The 20,114-nt window shown below is 39.4% G+C and overlaps 1 protein-coding gene across 4 annotated transcripts in view; it reads right to left on the reverse strand.

The window, feature by feature from the left end:
* Nucleotides 1–20,114, reverse strand: part of MAN2A1 (mannosidase alpha class 2A member 1) — a 113,783-nt gene that overhangs the window by 3,822 nt on the left and 89,847 nt on the right. For all 4 annotated transcript variants that reach the window (XM_062604230.1, XM_062604229.1, XM_062604231.1 and 1 more), the window contains 2 exons: nt 6,488–6,682; nt 64–174 (listed from right to left, as the gene is read on the reverse strand). In XM_062604230.1, coding sequence (XP_062460214.1) covers nt 64–174; nt 6,488–6,682 — 306 coding nt within the window. The remainder of the gene's footprint in view (nt 1–63; nt 175–6,487; nt 6,683–20,114) is intronic.

Genomic DNA, 20,114 nt, shown 5'->3' on the forward strand with positions numbered 1-20,114 from the left:
ACTTCATCTATTAGTTGCCTTAATTATCAGTGTTTCTACAATACCTATAAAATGTTAGTTTACCTTTCCCTGAGTAGTGGAACAGAGCAGACCCATGTCTTTGTTTGAAAATCTACAGTCAAATCCCTTTCTGTGAAGAATCAGAGCAGCTTCATCAGATGGCTCAGTATCTACCTACAAACAAACAAACAAAAGATTAGTCAGAAAGTAGCAGAACTAGAAGAACATTTTAGAACTTCATAAAATTATCATCACCTTACAGGGATGGAGCCATCTATGCTTTAAACAATGTTCAGCATAGATTAAACTCTCATATTTCTTTTAATATTTAGAAGACTATAAACATAGAAAGACCTAAACAGCAAGGCAGTTTACATATACAAAGTCCTACCCAAATACAAATGTAAGTTGTTAACCAAGGAGTTCAAGGCTCAGTAGATGCACACGTACAGACTCAGAATTTAAGTTTAATCACAGTTTCATTAATTGGCTTCCCAGAAAAATTATCTGGCAAAGCCAAAACCAACGAGATCCCATGCAAATTACAATAGCTAGCGAAAACTAGCTATGTGACTATGAACTAGAACATTGTTATGTTCTATCAAGCTTTCATTCTGCAAAGCTGCCCTGCAAAATCTAACACCTTAAGGTGTACATGAAACTTCACACTAAAAAGCAAATATTAAATATTTTTTTTTTGTTTCTCTAAGACATAAAGTGCTCTTGAACCTTATTAGGCATGAAAGAATAACCCAAGAGTAATCCACAACCATAACTTCCTAGTGTGGACCAAACCAGTAAAATTACTCAGGATAAGTGGTCACAAGGATAGCAGAGAAGTGCCTCAAATCAGAATCATTTTCTGATAGGTACTTCAGAATTGAAAGCCACAGCCTAGAACCGGCTGGGTAACTCCAATTTACACAGAAACTTCATTTTTTTTTTTCTTTTACATTACGATGCAGAAAACTACTCTTGTACAGCAGGAGTATCAGAAAATAAATTCTTCACATTAATGATGAATGTGCATGCAAGCCATCCTGACACCACACGAGTGGTGAATGATAAGATTCCCTTCACAGAATTGTTGAGGTTGGAAAACACCTTTAAGATCACTGAGTTCAACCAAACTAACACTGCCAAGTCCACCACTGAACTGTGGCATCACACCTAAACATCTTTTAAACACCTGCAGGGAAGGTGACTCAACCACTTCTCTGGGCAGCCTCTTCCAGTGCTTGACAACCCTTTTTCGTGAAAAAAAAATTTCTACTATGCAATCTAAAACTTGAGGCCATTTCTTCTTGTCCTATCACTTGTTACTCAGAAGAAGAGACCAACACTCACCTCACTACAACCTCCTTTCAGGTAGTTGTAGAGAGCAGCAAGGTTCCCCCTGAGCCTTCTCTGCTCTGGACTAAACAATCCCAGTTCCCTCAGTCACTCTGCATAGGGTTTGTTCTCCAGACTGCTCACCAGCTATTTGCTACTCTTTTCTGGATATATTCCAGCACCTCCATGTCTGTCTTGCAGCTGTATCACTATGCTTACCTTAATCATTTGTTTTCTATAATGCATTACATTATTTCTTTGTTGTTTGTATTATTCAGCTCTTCCATCCTGTCACATACATAATAAGGGCATAGAAAAGATGGTATTCTCCACAGCCAAAATAGCCAGGTTTTCAGGCTATTTTTCTCTAAATTATTTCTGATTTACTTGTTTTTATACTAGTGCTTTTTCCAAAAAATGCCACAAGCTAAGTTTGTTTATTTCAGTAAGTACTTACTGCCTTGTAGAAATCTATGCCAGCAAGCATCAAGCACTTTCTGATGTTTTAGCTCCTGAAGGTGTAACAAACCAGAGAGGTCTTAACCTAATTGGTCTTGAATCCAAACAATTTTTTTCTTAGTAAAGGAGATCTGGGAACAGCTAGAGCCAGCTTCTTTGAAACCCAGCATGACACAGCTTCATAATATGACAAATTCATAATATTAAGTACTTGTTCAGAAAACAAAAAATGGTAAACTTGGTACATGGCAAAAAATAAACTTGGTGCTTTCTAAGTAAATTCCTAATGTAACATAGTAAAAACTTAACAGTATCTTCAATTGAAATGAGACATATTGCAGTAAAATACTGACTGCTAAAAACTTTGCACGGTTTATAAATCTTGAATAAAACTTATGTTGAGATTTTCATGATAGACATGAGCTTATAATCACCTAAAATCAGATTTTTAATTAATGAATGGTGTCTACAGTCACCATATTCAAACAAGCTCACAGTACTTAGTATCACTGATAATTGAATAAGCTCTTATCCTATTTATTGGAACACTAGTACCACTATTTACATTAAGTAAAATAACAATGATGTGACAAAATTATTTTCCATCTCCAACTATGAAATACCCGACTTTGTTTTCATTGTTACTGATGCAACAGTGTTGCACTTAAAAGCAGACAGTTATGCACATGAAATAATACCGTCTGTTAAACATTAGATTAATCAAATATTAAAATTCATATCGCAAAAGCCTGAGTTCCTATGGGGTAAATTAATGTTAAAATGACAAGCCAGTAATGGGTAACTACAGATTCTCTTATTACAGTAGAATTACTTAGTAGAAATATGCATAACAAATACATTTGTGCATTTCAAATGATGGCATGAATATTTCTCTCCTAATTTTAAATTAAGTATTATTAAGATTCAAAAGAATGTAAATAGAAAGGTAATAAACTAATGAAGCCTTCAGAAAAAGTTTTGGTAACTATAAAGATCAATGATATAGTAGGTAAACTTTTAGAATTCCCAGAACTTTATCATGCACACAGCATCCATGTGTTATCAATTAAGCTGTTCTAAGCTACTCTCATAGCATGTGTAAGACTAAGTTGCTACAGCCGCTGCATCTACTTTAACTTGCCTCTTCTCATATGATCTCTAGGTAAATTAGATTAAGTTTATACAAACCTAAGAAATGTCTGAGCAAGGATTAGCCTAGTTTGCAACAAATACAACTTCTAAACATGACTATGCTAACAGAAAGAAAACCTGTAATAAATTTCTCTATTTTCAATAAACAACATCTTTAACCTTCTAAAACTCGACAGCATTTTTCATATGACAAATATCCCCTAACTACTATCAAATCTCTGACTACCCTTCCTGGAAGAGCTGCCAAAATTTATTTTGATTTTGATCTCTGAGAAACAAAAATGCAGTTCTCACATCAGGTTTCTAGGTTAAAAAAAAAAAAAAATTGCTAGGCTTTCTTGTAAGCAGTATCCCATGGCAATACTGTTAAAATTTTGAAGAGAAAGAAAAAACATTTATATGTTTTTTATCTGATTACTGTAAGCTAAAAGACATGCACTGAAACATTTAAGCAATGTGACAAAAAATGTATTTATATTTAGTATGAATGGACAAATGTACTCAGTTTTTATATCGAGACAGTCTATTTATAGCAGGTAAAATCTGTGTCAAACAACTCAAAGAATTTTTTAAATACAGCTCCAGTTTTTAAGTTTTATATTCCTCAGGTATTTGACTCTTCCATTACAAGAGCACAAATCTTGCAATCGTAGAACAACAGCCAATATTCTTTCCACTGAGAGGAACAGAACTTAAAGGGTAACTAGGAAACCCCTCACATTTTTTTATCATTTATGCTTTAAGGCGTTTTCATGCATTCTGATTTCTACCTTAAGTCTTAATACTTTTCTAAATTCAGTACTCTTTTTATGTGAAATTGCAATGATACAATTTCTTGAAAATCGACAGCTAAACCAATGAAGTAGCCTACATTTCTGGAAAAAACTGCAATATATCAATTAGCCAGAATCATGACACTTGTTATCCAGTTTCTTTAAAGATCAAGAAAGGGAGACCTCACCTGGAGTACTGTATGCAGTTCTGGTGTCCTCAACATAAAAAGGACATGGAACTGTTGGAACAAGTCCAGAGGAGGGCCATGAGGATGATCAGGGGACTGGAGCACCTCCCGTATGAAGACAGGCTGAGAAAGTTGGGGCTGTTCAGCCTGGAAAAAAGAAGGCTGCATGGAGACCTCATAGCAGCCTTCCAGTACCTGAAGGGGGCTTATAGGGATGCTGGGGAGGGATTCTTCATTAGGGACTGTTGTGATAGGACAAGGGGTAACAGGTTAAAACTTAAACAGGGGAAGTTTAGATTGGATATAAGGAGGAAATTCTTTCCTGTTAGGGTGGTGAGGCACTAGAATAGGTTGCCCAGGGAGGTTGTGAATGCTCCATCCCTGGCAGTGTTCAAGACCAGGTTGGACGAGGCCTTGGTCGAGATCGTTTAGTGTGAGGTGTCCTGCCCATGGCAGGGGGGTTGGAACTTGATGATCTTAAGGTCCTTTCCAACCCTAACTATTCTATGATTCTATGATTCAAAAAGACTGTCTCATATGCAAGAAATTATTTTCAAGGTATAGCAACATTTCTGCTTGTCCTGAGTTCAGCAGTAGCAGTAATTTTTCTCCTTCTTAGTAGCTGGTGAAGCGCTGTGTTTTGACTTTTGGCCTGGGAACAGAGCTGGTAAAACTGATGTTTTGGTTTGGCCAAGGACTTTCTGTGCCTCATGCTCTGCCAGGGAGGAGGGAAAGCCAGGAGGAAGCAGAGACAGGATACCTGACCCAAACTAGCCAAAGAGGTACTCCATACCAGGGTGGTATTCCAGGGTGTAACTGAGAGTTACCCAGAAGAGCTAGTGGACTGGGGGTTGGACAAGGTATGGGTCGGTGTTTGGTTGGGCTGAGGGGGCCGAGTTATCGGTTGGCTGGTGCTGAGGTGTTGTATTCTCTTCTTTTGTTATTTCCTTTATCATTATTATTATTGGTGGTAGCAGTAGTGATTTGTGTTATACCTTAGTTACTAAACTGTTCTTATCTCAACCCGTGGGAGTTGCATTCTACTCAATTCTCCTCTCCGTCCCTCCAGGAGTAGGGGGAGGGCAAGAAGGGGGGGAGTGAGTGAACGAGCTGTCTGGCCACGACACTGCTGTAGGGAAGAACTGTCCTGTCTGTAAAGATAGTGCTCCTATAGACTACTGATAGCTTTCATTTTGAAGTGCACACATTAAAGCTGTCTATCAAGTAATCTTTGAAAGATAGTTGCGGACACCAAAGAGATCATAACCTCAAACAGTGTTATACCAGCTGGGATAGTGGGAATGGTATACCCCAGATAAAATTGTAGATTCACTTAAGAGTACGAACACTGAACTCAAAAAAAGCAGATGGAACCCGCCTTCCATTTTACAGGTTTCATGGCCACATGATACAAACAAGGGGAGGAAGTTTAGGCCTTTGAAAGCGAGAGGCTGCATGTTCCTGAAGGTCTAAACTTGACATGCTGAAGCAAACAAGATGTTTCATGAAACGAAAAGATTTTACAGTGAAATGTGGAACATACATTTCACATGCAGATTAATTCAATACAAAGATTCCTCCTAACTATTCAAAGGCATAGACCTGCCTAAGAATTATTCCACTCTGAAATTAAGAAACAGTCACAGCTGAAGAGGTATACATGAGACTGAATTACCATCAGAGAAAATGTGACAAAGTCAATTGATTCTGTAAATCTAATATAAGGATTAAGACTAAAAATGAAATATGATAAAATGAATATAATCTGAGGTTATTAGAGATGAGCAGTTCTACCAGCCACCATGGAGACCCTAAGGGAGAAGGGACAACTAGTTCGTAAATATCCAAGTATAACAGCACTGGTGAGTGGTACTGCAATACATCACATAGCTAATACACACACATTTTAAAAGGTGTTGAAAAACTGAGAAGAATTTACACAAGATGTACAAACAGTTCTACTTTATAGTTCATTAAAAAGAAAACTGAAATATGGTGGTTACAATTGTGTAGGTTCCTTTGCAAGGAAAAAAGTATTGAGTACAGAACAGGGTTTCACAGGAACCAAGGACTGTAAGCTGATGTCAGAAAAATTAAAATAGGTATTGTGTTAAAATATTTTTAAGCGTAAATAATTTACTCCTGTAGATTTCAGTATGTGGCAGATTTTCTTGAAGCCTTCCAAAATGGAATCAGAATTATCTAAAAAAAAACATATGCTTTATTTAAAAGACAAATTATATTTAATTCTTAATACAGAAGAGGCCAATATGATACATGATATCATATGGTATATGATCCCTTCTGCTCTTAAAATTTGGGAACACATTGAAATGTGCCCCCTCCACAGACAAAATAATGCACAACACTTATTATTATGTTGTGAAAAAAAAATTCTGTATTTCATGTTACTCAGACACAAGCCTCTAGTTCTTGGAAATTTAATAAAAAACAGTCACCATGCTGCAGTTTTTCATACCATATAACCCCTCCAAATTACTTTCCTAGAATAAAGTATTTGATTACACTGTATTAGTAAGCTATATCATATGTTTGTTCATAAAAATAGTAGCATGACCTTACCTTTGATTGGATTGTCCTTAGATTGACTATATGCATGTCACAAGGCATGGATGACATAAGTGGAGAAAAAGTATTTAGCATCTCTGGGACACGAGAATCAGCATATGTTGTCATTGGAATTACAGGATGATTTAAGAAAGAAGAAGTCATATGGCTAAGAAGTGATGGAAAACTGACTGATGCCTTCTCTTGATTCTGCAAAATACAACAGAAAATATTTGCAAAATCAAGTTAATATACCATCAGGTCTAAATTTCAAAACCCACTGTCTATATGATTCGATTAATTCACTGGAAAAAATTAATTTGAAGACTATTTAATTACTTTTGGAAACTTCTCATCATCCACTATTTCTCTTCTAGTACTAGGTATATGTCCCGTTTTTACAGATCATCAGTACATCTTTCAAAATGATCATTAGACAATACCCCACTTTACGACATTCCTCACTTTTATATGTTAGCCCTTGATGCGTAAACAATGTCATTTAAAGAAAGAAGCTAGCTACTAGTTCAGCAAGTTGCTTCTCACTACTCAGTACCAACCTGAGTGTGGACAGTCAGCTAATCTTTTGCAGGCTTCCTTTTCTGCATAGATCTTCTTTCCTGTATTTCTTACCTATTTTTTCAGATTCACCCAACTTGTCTCTTACATCCCTCTTTCTTTTTAAATCTAAGTTCTAAAACTGCCTGCTGAAAGAAATTGCAACTAGCATTTTTGTCCAGGCCTACAATGCAAAAGATTTCTTTTAGCAGTCTTATTCAATGTCATCCCAGCAGGAACTGAATGGACTTCTCCCCTGAGACTTGACAAGTTTTCTGCTTTCCCAAGTTTGGTATTTGCAGTGCTTTTACATGGCTGCAGAAGCTGTGTTACAAACCTGAGGTGACCAAGTCCTACATATTCACAACAGCTAGTTAAAGGTCCCCAGAAGCCAGAAAATAAAAGAAACTTTAAAAAGCTGTTTTCTGCTACAGGATGTCAGTGAAGATACAGCAGAAATGGATGAAAGCTTATTTTGCTCTTATTTTTCCTTGCATACTTAATCAGATAAATCACTGTTTAAGGTTAAAGAGGTGATTTTTAGGGAAAACTTTGCAGAAAGTTTACTGAAAAAAAGAGTATCTTAAAGACTGATATCTTAAAATTCGCTTTCCATGATAGGCTGAAAACATGGAAATAATAAATGGGAGATACTTAAAAGGAAAAGGGAGGATTATTTAACAGCTTATAATGGACATGCATAAAAGTAATTCCTGGTTTTGGGGTGCACATGCATGTATGAATATTTATTTATAACTCTGCAGCATCTTTAAATACATCTGACAGTGTAGAACTGAAAACATGCCAGAGTTGAATTGATGCAAGTTGGTTAATTTCTGTTTTATTCTTGGTGCTTCTCTTTGTAATGACTACACTGCCTCTTTGATAGCTCCTAAGCATTGAGGCTAATAATTTTACAGATTTATTATGACCTCCAAATTACTTTCCAAAAATGGTAACACTTGATAGTTGTAGAGGATTGCTCCTCCATGCACCTCACTACGTTTGTTTACACTGAATTCCATCTGCCACCTTACTGCTTGCTTAATGTCTTGAGTCTTCCAATTCTTCAGTTAGCCTTATTTTTTTTATTACCTTGAATAGTTCAAGATCACTGGCAAACTTCATTATCATTATTTCCTTTTTTCCCAATTAAAGTATGAGCAAGCTTGCTCTAAGTATGCTAAAGCTAAAGTCTTTTGTTCGAGTGACGGCATGCATGCTCTACCCACAGGGGAAATGTGCATATACATGTTCTTTCAAAGAAAAATTCACTGTTTCACACCAAAAGGAACACAGTTTACTCTGTTGCCATAGAAATGCTAGAGTCAGTCTAGCATTTTTATCACCAGTTTTCTTACTTTAATTTTTTTCCCTGTGAAATAAGTAGACTGCTTGCACCTGAGAACTAGGGGGAAGAAAAAAAAGGTCTTCTAGAATTTCTTTCAAATTGTACATGAAACAGGCAAATAACTTATCCTATTATAATATTTAAAATAGCATTATTTTATATATATATGTGTATATATGATGTTTCAAAAGCCCTTGCAACTGGTGAAGTGGTAACAATGGACAATGAGAAGGCTGAGGTACTCAACATTTTTGCCTCAGGCTTTACTGGCAGGCTTTCTCCCCACACCTCTCAAGTGGATGAACTGCAAGGCACAAACTGGGGGAGCAAAGTTTCTCTCACTGTAAGTGAAGATCAGGTTTCTGACCATTGAGGAACCCGAACATACACAAATCTATGGGACCTGATGAAATCCATCCCAGAATCCTGAGGGAATTGGCTGATGTATTTGCCAAGCCACTCTCCATGGTATTTGAGAATTCATGGCAATCAGGAGAGGTCCCTGGTGGCTGCAAAAGGGGCAATATCACACTCATTTTAAAAAAAAAGGTAGAAAGGAAGACCCTGGGAACTACCAGCCTGTCAGCTCACCTCTGTGCCTGAGAAGATCATAGAACAGATCCTCCTAGGAGCTATGCTAAGGTACATGGAGGACAGGGAGGTGGTGATCCAAGACAGCCAGCACAGCTTCACCTAGGCAACAGCCAGCCTGTCGAACCTAGTGGCCTTCTATGATGGAGTTACTACATCAGTGGACAAAGGAAGGGCTATGGATATGGTCTATCTGGCCTTCTGTAAAGCCTCTGACACAGTCCCCCACAACATTTTTCTCTCTAAACTGGAGAGATATTGATGTGTTGGCTGGACTGGTTGGTGGATAAGGAATTGTCTGGATGGTCGCATCAGTTTGCAGATGACACCAAGCTGAGTGGTATAGTTGACACAACAGAGGGATGGGATGCCATCTAGACAGACTTGGGCAACTTCAAGAATTGGGCCCATGTGAACTTCAGAAGGTTCAATGGGACCAAGTGCAAGGTCCTGCACTTGGGTGGGGGCAACCCCTTTTATTAATACAGTCTGGGGATGAAGGGATTGAGAGTACCCCTGAGCAGAAGGACTTGAGACCTTTCTGAAAACTTCTGTTACGTGTACAAAACAATACCATGTACAAAAACATAAGCATGACGCCCATGGGTCAAAATCTTGCCCAAATCCCAGAGATGAAAAGTAGAAGAAAAAATGGGAGCAAGTTTGTATACTGGCTGTGAAATTAAACAAACCGCCATGATAAAACTATCAGATCAATCCTCAGCATTGTCTAGGAAAAGATAGCACAGGACGGTCAATCTCCTAGGACTAAATCCTTCAAAACCCTCTCCAAAGCTAATGGAAGTAATGTGAATAAAAAAAAGGTATTATTAAAGGTATTATTAAAGATGTAGTAATGCATTTTGCAACTGAGAAAACAGGAATTACCAAAGGAAAGCCATGGAAAACTTTGAAGAAGAATGTGGGTAGGAGATAACAATTTCCTATTCATGCGCAATAGGCCAAAATTCTCAGATAAACTGTAGCAGAACTAGTGTGGCTCCTCAATTGTCAGATTCTAGAAATCACCGAGGATTGCAGAGAAACACAGTCTTGAAGGGCACTGGAAATACTAGAAGCAGAGCTGATCCAACTTGTCTTATTCTTGCTCCTGCTGTATTTAGATGTTTTAACATAGGCACAGCATTGTACTTAAGTACTATCTACTTCAAAACTTTGAAAAGCTTGTATTCCCACATCTGGATGACAAGTCAGCTTGGGATGACTGCACCAACAGAATTGTAATATGTAATAGCAATGGGAATGGAGAACACAACAGATGTCAAAAGCTGCCAGAAGAGCAGTGGAAACAGGGTTTCGGAAACACTGTGAAGACAAGCTCTCACAGAGGATGTACAAGGGACACTTTAAATCCCACTACCTCCTAGGCACAAAAGAAGTAATGAAAGGTTACTTCTTTCCTCTCTCAACCTAGTGATCCAAAATTTAAACAGGACTCTGGGGAATGGGAAAGATGGAAAGGGTTTGCACATACAGACAACAAATTTGGAAAAACAGTTACACTATATGCATATTCACTGTGTGGGTGGCTTTCAGCAGTATCCTGCTCATGCTAAGTCAGAAGATGCAGTCCCACAGTCTCTATCTAACTAAAGTACTGCTCTCTCAAACATGGCACTATTTCCTCAACTTCAATGACAGTGTTTAGCACTCAAAGTGTGAATGAAACTCCACTGGCAGCCTTATGAACATTATGTACTGCCACTAATATAGCTGAGTGCTGGCTTAATGAGCTCTAATCAAAGCAAACACTGCTTTTTTTAACTACGTTACAGCACATTTGTGCACAATTATCCAATTGAAAACTGAGTAGAAATACAGCTTCTTGTATGACTGTGCAATAGTTGCAAACAAATCTTCATATAGGATCTTTCCTTGTCATTGAAAGTAAACTGAATAACTCTTTCAGTTTTGAGAATAAACAAACAAATCACACTCCAGTACACCTTAGGTTAAAAATTTTCAACAAGTCTTAAGACTAGCCTTGTCTATAAAAAGGGAAATTGTATTGGAAATTGTTTTGGAAATAAGCTATTTTATTGATAAATGGAAGATGGAACAGTTTAAAAAAAAGACTCAAAGGGTCTTCTGGCATGAGTTTAAACTGAGGAAATTAGGTCCTTAATTAGAGGGGGAAAACACCAATTAGACTCTTCAGAAATCATTTAGTAATTGAATGGAAGAAAGAAATGGAAAATACTGTAGAGAAGAAAGTAAAGCTGAAGAGCTGGTAACTGGAGTTCAATTGAGCTAACGGGGAAACAATTAACTCTTAAGCACAGACTAGTAGTCTAAACTTTCCCATATGAAAGAAAAAGAAACTGAGGCAAAAAGAATATAAAATCCCAAATCTTGACTATTTAGTCCTCCTTTAGACTCTGCCATGTACAGCCCTAGCTAGGAAAGAAACTTAATTATAACTCCAAAACCCCACCACATCCAAACTGCCTGATCAAACATGCTGAAATGTAGATGCTGACTTGGTGTCTCAGTGCACTCAAAATCTGGAAAACAGACAGAATTCTGGGCCTGCTAAATCAAGGGATGCAGATAAAAACAGTCTGATACCAAACCACCTAGACTACTCTTGGAAGGAAAAAGGCTTTCAACTCCCTTTTACACAGTGTGAAGAAAAAATTGTTATCAATTCCTCTGTCACAGGTTCAGAAAACAAACTGGCAGCACTCTTCAAAGGCAGCTTCTGAACTGGAAAATCTAACCTGTGGAGTAAAAAAAACTCTTCAGAGCATTGGTATAGGGAGGTGATATTAATAAATCTCTCAATCATAATCTAGCAACTGACAGCAAGCAAGATGGTCAGCCAAAGAGTCTAAAACTTCCTGAAGATAAACATGGAATGAAAAAATTTTTCTTTAAGTACAACACAAAGATTGATAATTCATCTGCATGTTTGATGAGATCCTGCTTCTACGTGAGAATAGATGGGGTAATACTGTGCTAGCCTGCTTATAGGTGAGAAACAGGAGACAACATCATTTAACTATGTAGAATGCTCCCCACTTGAGGAAGGAGGTATCTGTAAGCAAGAAGAAAGTGAGAAAATTGCATTACATTCTTTCACACACATTGCCCTGAAGCTCACAACTTGGATAAGGTTTTATTTGGGACTGATACTAGTCAAATTCATGAAACTGACATCAAGCAGTAAATAGTTTCAACTTAGCTGCAAGGCTTTACATGCAAGACTGCCTGGCTGTGACCTCACAAAGTCAGATGTGCTTGCTTTAAACTCATCCAAAGTTGCACATTGTTAAGACAAAAAGTATAATCAAAGTCTACACAAGTTCTGAAAGTCCTCAAGATACGGATGTATCTTTCTTGTGAGGTCAATGTTTGGAATCAGATTTTTGTGTGCCTCTAAATACTCCTAGTGCTTTTGAGGAGGAAGGTAGAAGAATGTTAGATAATAGGGTTTATAACCATAATGCAACAAATAGCAACCAGTCACTGATGAAAATTTGATTAATTTTCTGAGGTGATTAATTCTTTTTCAGTGTCCTATACTGCAGTCTATGGGTGAGAATTAAGGGGCAGGCTGGCAGGGGCGATACTGTTGTGGGTGTCTGTTACAGACCACCAGATCAGGGTGAGGAAGTTGACGAGGCCTTCTACAGGCAGCTGAGAGCGGCCTCACAGTCACAGGCCGTGGTCGTCGTGGGGGATTTTAACTTCCCTGATGTTTCCTGGAAGGACCACTCAGCAACCCAGCCACAGTCCAGGAGGTTCCTCCAGTGTATGGATGATAACTTCCTCCTGCAAATGGTGGATGAGCCGACCAGGAGAGGAGCGCTGCTGGATCTCATCCTCACTAACAAGGAGGGTCTGGTCAAAGCAGTAAGGGTTGAGGGCTGCCTTGGTTGCAGCGACCACGAGATGGTGGAATTCAGGATCTTGTGTGGTAGGACTAGTAGGATAGGAAGTACAATTGACTGCAGCCCTGGACTTTAGCAGGGCAAACTTTGGCCTTTTCAAGCAATTGCTAGGGGAAATCCCATGGGCAAGGCTGTTTGAAGGTAAAGGGGCCCAAGATAGTTGGTTGGCATTCAAGGATTGCTTTTTCCGAGCTCAAGATCGGAGCATCCCGACACGTAGGAAGTCAAGGAAGAGGGCCAAGAGACCTGCGTGGCTAAATAGGGAGTTGCTGGGTATTCTCAAGTGGAAGAGGAGAGTTTACAGGTCATGGAAGGAGGGGCTGGCCACTTGGGAGGAATATAAGGCTGCTGCTAGAGGATGCAGGAAGGCAGCTAGGATGACTAAGGCCTCTGTAGAATTAAACCTGGTGAGAAGGGTCAAGGACAGCAAAAAGAGCTTTTTCAAATACATGGCAGATAAAACTAACACCAGAGGCAATGTAGGCCCACTGATGAACGGGATGGGTGCCCTGGTGACAGAAGATACAGAGATGGCAGAGTTACTGAATGCCTTCTTTGTCTCTGTCTACTCTGCTGCAGGCAGTCCTGAAGAGCCCTGTACCCCTGAGACCTTAGATGAAGTCAGGTCAACGGAGCGGTTTGCCTTAGTCGATGAGGAATGGGTTAGAGATCAGTTGAGCAATCTGGACATCCATAAATCCATGGGTCCAGATGGGATGCACCCGCGGGTGCTGAGGGAACTGGCGGAAGTCATTGCTAGACCACTCTCCATCATCTTTACCAAGTCTTGGGAAACGGGAGAGGTGCCTGAGGACTGGAGGAAAGCAAATGTCACTCCAGTCTTCAAAAAGGGCAAGAAGGAGGACCCGGGTAACTATAGACCGGTCAGCCTCACCTCCATCCCTGGGAAAGTGATGGAACACCTTATCCTTGGTGCCATCTTAAGGCGTATCAAGGATAAGAGGGTTATGAGGGGTAGTCAAAATGGCTTCACCAAGGGGAAATCATGCTTGACCAATCTCTTAGCCTTTTATGAGGAAATAACACGGTGGATGGATGATGGCAGAGCGGTGGATGTGGTCTACCTTGACTTCAGCAAAGCATTTGACACAGTCTCCCCCAGCATCCTCAGCTAAATTGAGGAAGTGTGGTCTGGATGATCAGGTAGTGAGGTGGACTGCGAACTGGCTGAAGGAGAGAAGCCAGAGAGTTGTAGTCTATGGGGCTGAGTCTAGTTGGAGGCCTGTAACTAGTCGAGTGCCTCAAGGGTCAGTACTGGGACCGGTATTATTTAATATATTCATCAACGATTTAGATGAGGGAATTGAGTGTACTATCAGCAAGTCTGCTGATGACACTAAGCTGGGAGGAGTGGCTGACACGCCAGAAGGCTGTGCTGCCATCTAGCGAGACCTGGACAGGCTGGAGAGTTGGGCAGGGAATAACTTGATGAAACGTAACAAGGGAAAGTGTAGAGTCCTGCATCTGGGCAGGAACAACCCCAGGTTCCAGTATAGGCTGGGAAACGACCTGTTAGAGAGCAGTGTAGGGGAGAGGGACCTGGGGGTCCTAGTGGATGACAGGACGACCATGAGCCAACACTGTGCCCTTGTGGCCAAGAAGGCCAATGGCATCCTGGCGTGTATTAGAAGGGGGGTGGTTAGTAGGTCGAGAGAGGTCCTCCTTCCCCTCTACTCTGCCCTGGTGAGACCCCATCTGGAATATTGTGTCCAGTTCTGGGCCCCTCAGTTCAAGAAGGACAGGGAGCTGCTGGAGAGAGTCCAGCGCAGGGCAACGAAGATGATTAAGGGAGTGGAGCATCTCCCTTATGAGGAAAGACTGAGGGAGCTGGGTCTCTATAGTTTGGAGAAGAGGAGACTGAGGGGTGACCTTATTAGCGTCCATAAATATATAAAGGGGGAGTGTCATGAGGATGGAGCCAGGCTCTACTCAGTGGCAAACAATGATAGGACAAGGGGTAATGGGTACAAACTGGAACACAAGAGGTTCCACTTAAACTTGAGAAGAAGCTTCTTCTCAGTGAGGGTGACAGATCACTGGAACAGGCTGCCCAGGGAGGTTGTGGAGTCTCCTTCCCTGGAGACATTCAAAACCCGCCTGGACATATTCCTGTGTAACATTATCTAGGTGTTCCTGCTCCGGCAGGGGGATTGGACTAGATGATCTTTTGAGGTCCCTTCCAATCTCTAGCATACTGTGTGTGATACTGTGTGAATGCCGATGTAACCATGTGTCAAAGAAAACACTGACCATCACTTCAAGCAGCTTTCAAACTGGGGAGTGGTCACAGAGGGAATTTTGTATATTAGTCAAAAAAGGTGATACAAAGATCTTTTCTGACCAATGGGAGTCAGAACACCTAATACCTCAGATGCAAAAGCATCTTCAGCAGAACACTCTTCAAGTAATCTCTATAAAAAACACCAGGCCCTCTACAATGAATTAGATTCTTAGGGAAAACTGGATAAATTGCAACCAGAAATAACAGCCACAAATGTGAGGACTTAACAGGCAGCTATCCTGAAATCTTACAAAGCCTGTAAACAAGAATACTGATGCCAGATTATTTTCTGATATACTAGAGCACTGGACTTTCCTGAAACCCTGGGGGGGGGGTGACGGGGACGGGGACGGACTCCTGAAAAATATAAGTATTGGATCTGCTTGAATTGTTCATATATGTATTTTTGTCAACACTGAAATATTCATCACTTAAGTTACATTTTTGCACATCAAAGCATAAATTTTTTTGGCCATGTGTTTCAAGTTCTTCTAGATCATGAGAACCATGATCTAGAATGCTTAGGGGTTTTGATAGCCATTGAAGAGACCAGCATAGGAGGAATCAACTGAGCTGACAAAAAGTGTTTCTATCAATTCACTGGGAGGCTGTTACACAGAAAATGCATTTCTGTTACACTAGGTGAAAAAGGTCCCTGAAGATCTGATCATAGAAATGAAAATTCTGAGGCATTGTAAAATACCCAGCAAGCTGTGTTAGTTCAACGTGACTCTAAAACCACCACAGAGTTTCTCTACTGCCTGTGGATTCTCAGTTGGCACTAAGGCTGCAGGTGAGGAAACCTGGGACTGCTACTGATAATCAAATCCAAGTAAATTTGGAGCTTCTACTTGCTTCCTAGTCTTACCTGAAGATGACTATTGGTTCACAGAGATTTAGAAAAATGTTGCATACTCACACAGAATAATAAGAATACAGGATAGGCTGTGGAGGTCAAGCACTGGACTTAATGTAAACCCTTTTATGCCTCATTTATTCAAATTTTTCCCTACTTATTTGTCGATCCTTCTTTTTCCCCTCCTATGTCCCACAACATCCCATAACAAGCCTCTTGTTTAAAAAAAAAATTAAAAAAACAAGGCCAAGATTTTTTCTCTCCTCCAAATCCTGTAAGTCCTGGATCTCTTTAAGCAATAATGCCCTCAGTCTTCACAAAGTGGTTTCTGCTGAGTCATCTTCGTTCTTTCATGGCCACAGGAGCAGCCTGCCAGTTCAGTGTGCTCTGTTCCTCCCTGCTTAAGTTCCTTCACTTTATCCACCTATCACTCTTCCTTCGATGGCTCTCAGGTCCTCGTATTTAATTTAGTCAGTCTTTAATCACATGCCATGATAGCAATTGTGTAGCTCATTTGGAGAACAGCTGCTCGCTGTGTCCAGAAGAGTGCAGATGGCAGGGTAACTACCTAGTCCCCATGACCATAAGCACACCACTGTAATTACTGAGGCTGACAAACACGCAGCAATATAGTTGGATGAAAGAGATCATAAATGCAGACATTATTAAATGCTTTTCTCAACAATAAAATTAATTTATACTTTAGTTATAGCATCTCCCACTAATTTTATTTCTTATCTTCTGATTCTTCTTCCAGTGCTCATATTGTTTATATTGGTACAGGAGAAGGGAAGAGGAACATAATGCCTAACTACATTAACCCATGCTAGAGCTGTAGAAGGGACATGTTTTTTTCCTGTTAACTGAGAAGAGCTTATCCTTTTCTCAAAGATAACAGAACATAGTGATCAGAAATTTTCTGAAGTTCTACCTTGATGAGGAAGTAGGTCACCAAACTGATAATAAAGACAGAAACTACACAATGATATATCTTAATTTTTGGCCTCCAGAGAGGCTATCTGCATTGGAAGACATGAGAACAGCTGATGGAAACACCTTTTTTCATGATTATCCCTAGAGAGTTATTTCATTGGAGAATACAGTAAGACCCTGTACTTGCAACCTTTCTCTGTTCTCTAAGACGGATTCTGGCCTACTGCCAGAGCTCACAGTTTCCTCAAAGTGGTAATGACCTCAAACTGCAACAGCTCACATAAGCTCAGAAAACACCTTACAGAGGCCTACCCTCCTGCTTTGGTGAATTATATTGGCTAAAAGTGGACAGACTAAGCTTGAATACCATGCATACTACAGAAGTAAAATATTTTCTTTCTAAACAGAGCTGGCAGACAGGTACTCACAAATGGAGACAATTTAAAACAACCAAAGCAATGTGATTCACTGTAGAGTTATGTACACATACATGGTGAAAAAAACAACAAACCCAAACCAAAACCCCAACAAACCAACAAAATAAAAACAAAAAAAGAGCCCCCCCCAAACAGACACAGCTGTAAGTCCAGAAATCAGAGGAAGGCAATCCTCTGTACTCCCTACTTCGCCATAAGCCAGCTATAGTGAGTGGCTGCTGTAGGGTGAGAACATTCACTCTCTATAGCTTTGTGCAGTTATCACATGCTTGGAGACAACTCTGTCTTTATTTAGAAACCTTCTCCAACACATCTTTGTCCCAGTGTCAAGAAAAAACAATACCTGAAAGAAATTAAGCTGTAAGGTTCCCTGGCATAAAAATGAGGACAGTGTTGGCCTGAAAGCAGATAGTGTCTATAGATATATAAAAGATGGAAACACTGCTCTTGAGCAGCAGACACAAACTTTCAGAATAAGAAACAGAGTATCATCTATAAAATAGTAGCAGTAATTCTGATTTAGATGTAGTATTTTAAGGAAACCTGTAAAGCACTAAAATATACCCAACTCTCTCTTCATATGGAACCAGTGCACCTCCCTTACTAAATATATGTAGCAAGGCTATGAAGAAGATGCACTGTGCTCTGTGTAGCAGGAAAAGGGGGAAATACCCCCCCCTTCTTTTTTTTACTTGTCGCCTCTGTAACACCCCAAAACTTCAAAATTCAAGCTTTTGTATATATTTAATGAGTTCACTATGGTAGTCATAATTAAAACTGCTGTTAGAATATCTGAGGTTGTCACACATGGTCTTGAAAATGCTTCGAAATGGTAATAGTTAAGCCAATGTCGAGTTTCTGCTTTTCTGAAACATCAATTATACTTGTTAAGGTGTGGTTACGCATAGCATAGCAATGCACAGTATAGCATATAGCTAGTACGTGAAACATATACATGCATGCAAATATGCATAGCAAGTGGTAAATACAACTCAATAATCAGACAGAAATGGCTGTATCACCGAGCATGTGCTTTCAGAAAAAGTGGACATTGACAGATACTTAATCGGAAAAAAGTAGATGTATGTGGTAGAATAAAAGGAATTTTGTTATCTGACTGCAACATACCTGTGATTCTACTAACTGTCTGTATCATTCTAAACAATCTCTCCCAAAACATAGTAGGTATTTGAGCCACTGGATCCTGCCTCTCTGCTTGAGAGTAGGCTAAAATCCATTTAAATAAATTGAATAAGTCAAGGCAAAGCATAAAATAGGAATCTGAAGCAGAAAGTGTGCTTGACAGGGCATCTTTTCTCCAGCTATGTCACTGATGAAATAAACGTATTACCACATCCTATAAATCCCATTTTATTCATATTATTATACTAATATTGTTAGAGACGGTGAAGTTTTTACAATAAAATAATCATATAAAATAGTAAAATGATTATATTTGAGAAATTTATAAATCAATAGCGAGGCTTTGTATATTAGAAGACGTTGTAACTTTGCCGTTTTGTATCATAGTTACTCTGTAACTAAATGACACAATGGTAGTCCTGGTAGCAAGAGCTAACATAACTGCATATGGTGAGGGGAGTATGGGGGTATGTATTGTAAAACTCTACCCAAGCAGAACCTAAGTTTAAGATAGCCAAAAAGGGCATACCAGAAGCATCCTGGTGAAGATAAGAGAATGCTAACGTCCACAAGACGATTGGGACCTGGCCAAGTAGAGAAAGGTGAAAAGGACAACCTGAGGAAGACTTCTTACTTCATCTGAGGAAGACTCCTTACTTCATCAGGGCGACCACCAGAGGGGGGCGGCGCAAGCGCAGAAGAGGCTGATGTCGTAATAGATTGATGTAGCAATCTTTGATGCATATGTATTAGTCAATGATGTAATCTGTGTTGAATATGTATTAGTTACGAAATTTTTAGTGTATAAATTGTGAACGCGATGTGACGAGAATCGGAACCAGATCTGGGTGCGTACCCCTGGTTCCCGGCGCCTCAATAAAGCACCTCATATAACCATCCCGGTGGTTATGTGTTTGTCTCGACGCTAACAATATCACATACTAAGGCCTGGAAAGTAAAAAAGATATCAATGCTTACTTTTACCAAAAGTCAGAATAACTGCAGAAGTCTATCTATTCAAATATAAAGAAACAATTACTCTTTTGACAAGCAAATATGCGTAACTGTACTCAGTTTCATTCTCAATTAAATAATAATCCTTTCACTTAAAAATGAAATCGAGTTCTTGCTTAATCTGAGGAGAAAGAAAAATTAATATTAGGAGAGAAGAGAAAAAGATATGCACAGCCAAAAAATGCTTGCAAAGACAAAACTAACAGACTTAGTTTCATCTAGTAACTAAGTTACTAGTTACATTTTAGGAAAAGAAAAAGATGCATCTAGAAATTGTGTCAAAACAAGGTAACAACATCAACAGAGGTCTCAGGGACATGGTTGTCAATAAATCAGATGAGTATAATGTAAAGTGATCTGTCCAGATTTTACTACATACATAGCTTACCTAATGAACAACATGGTAATTCTGAATACGTCTTTTGTGGTATCCAGTTTGGCTTTTGGGGGGACACTTACACAGACTTCAGCAAAACAAATAAATGTGAAGTCTTCTGCACATATCAGCGTATTTACTACTAGCTAGATGAGCTAGAATTCAAA

Source organism: Pezoporus occidentalis, unplaced genomic scaffold (assembly GCF_034315485.1).
Source record: "Pezoporus occidentalis ecotype Australia unplaced genomic scaffold, CSIRO_AGI_Poc_V1 ctg84, whole genome shotgun sequence".
Classification (NCBI taxonomy): domain Eukaryota; kingdom Metazoa; phylum Chordata; class Aves; order Psittaciformes; family Psittacidae; genus Pezoporus; species Pezoporus occidentalis.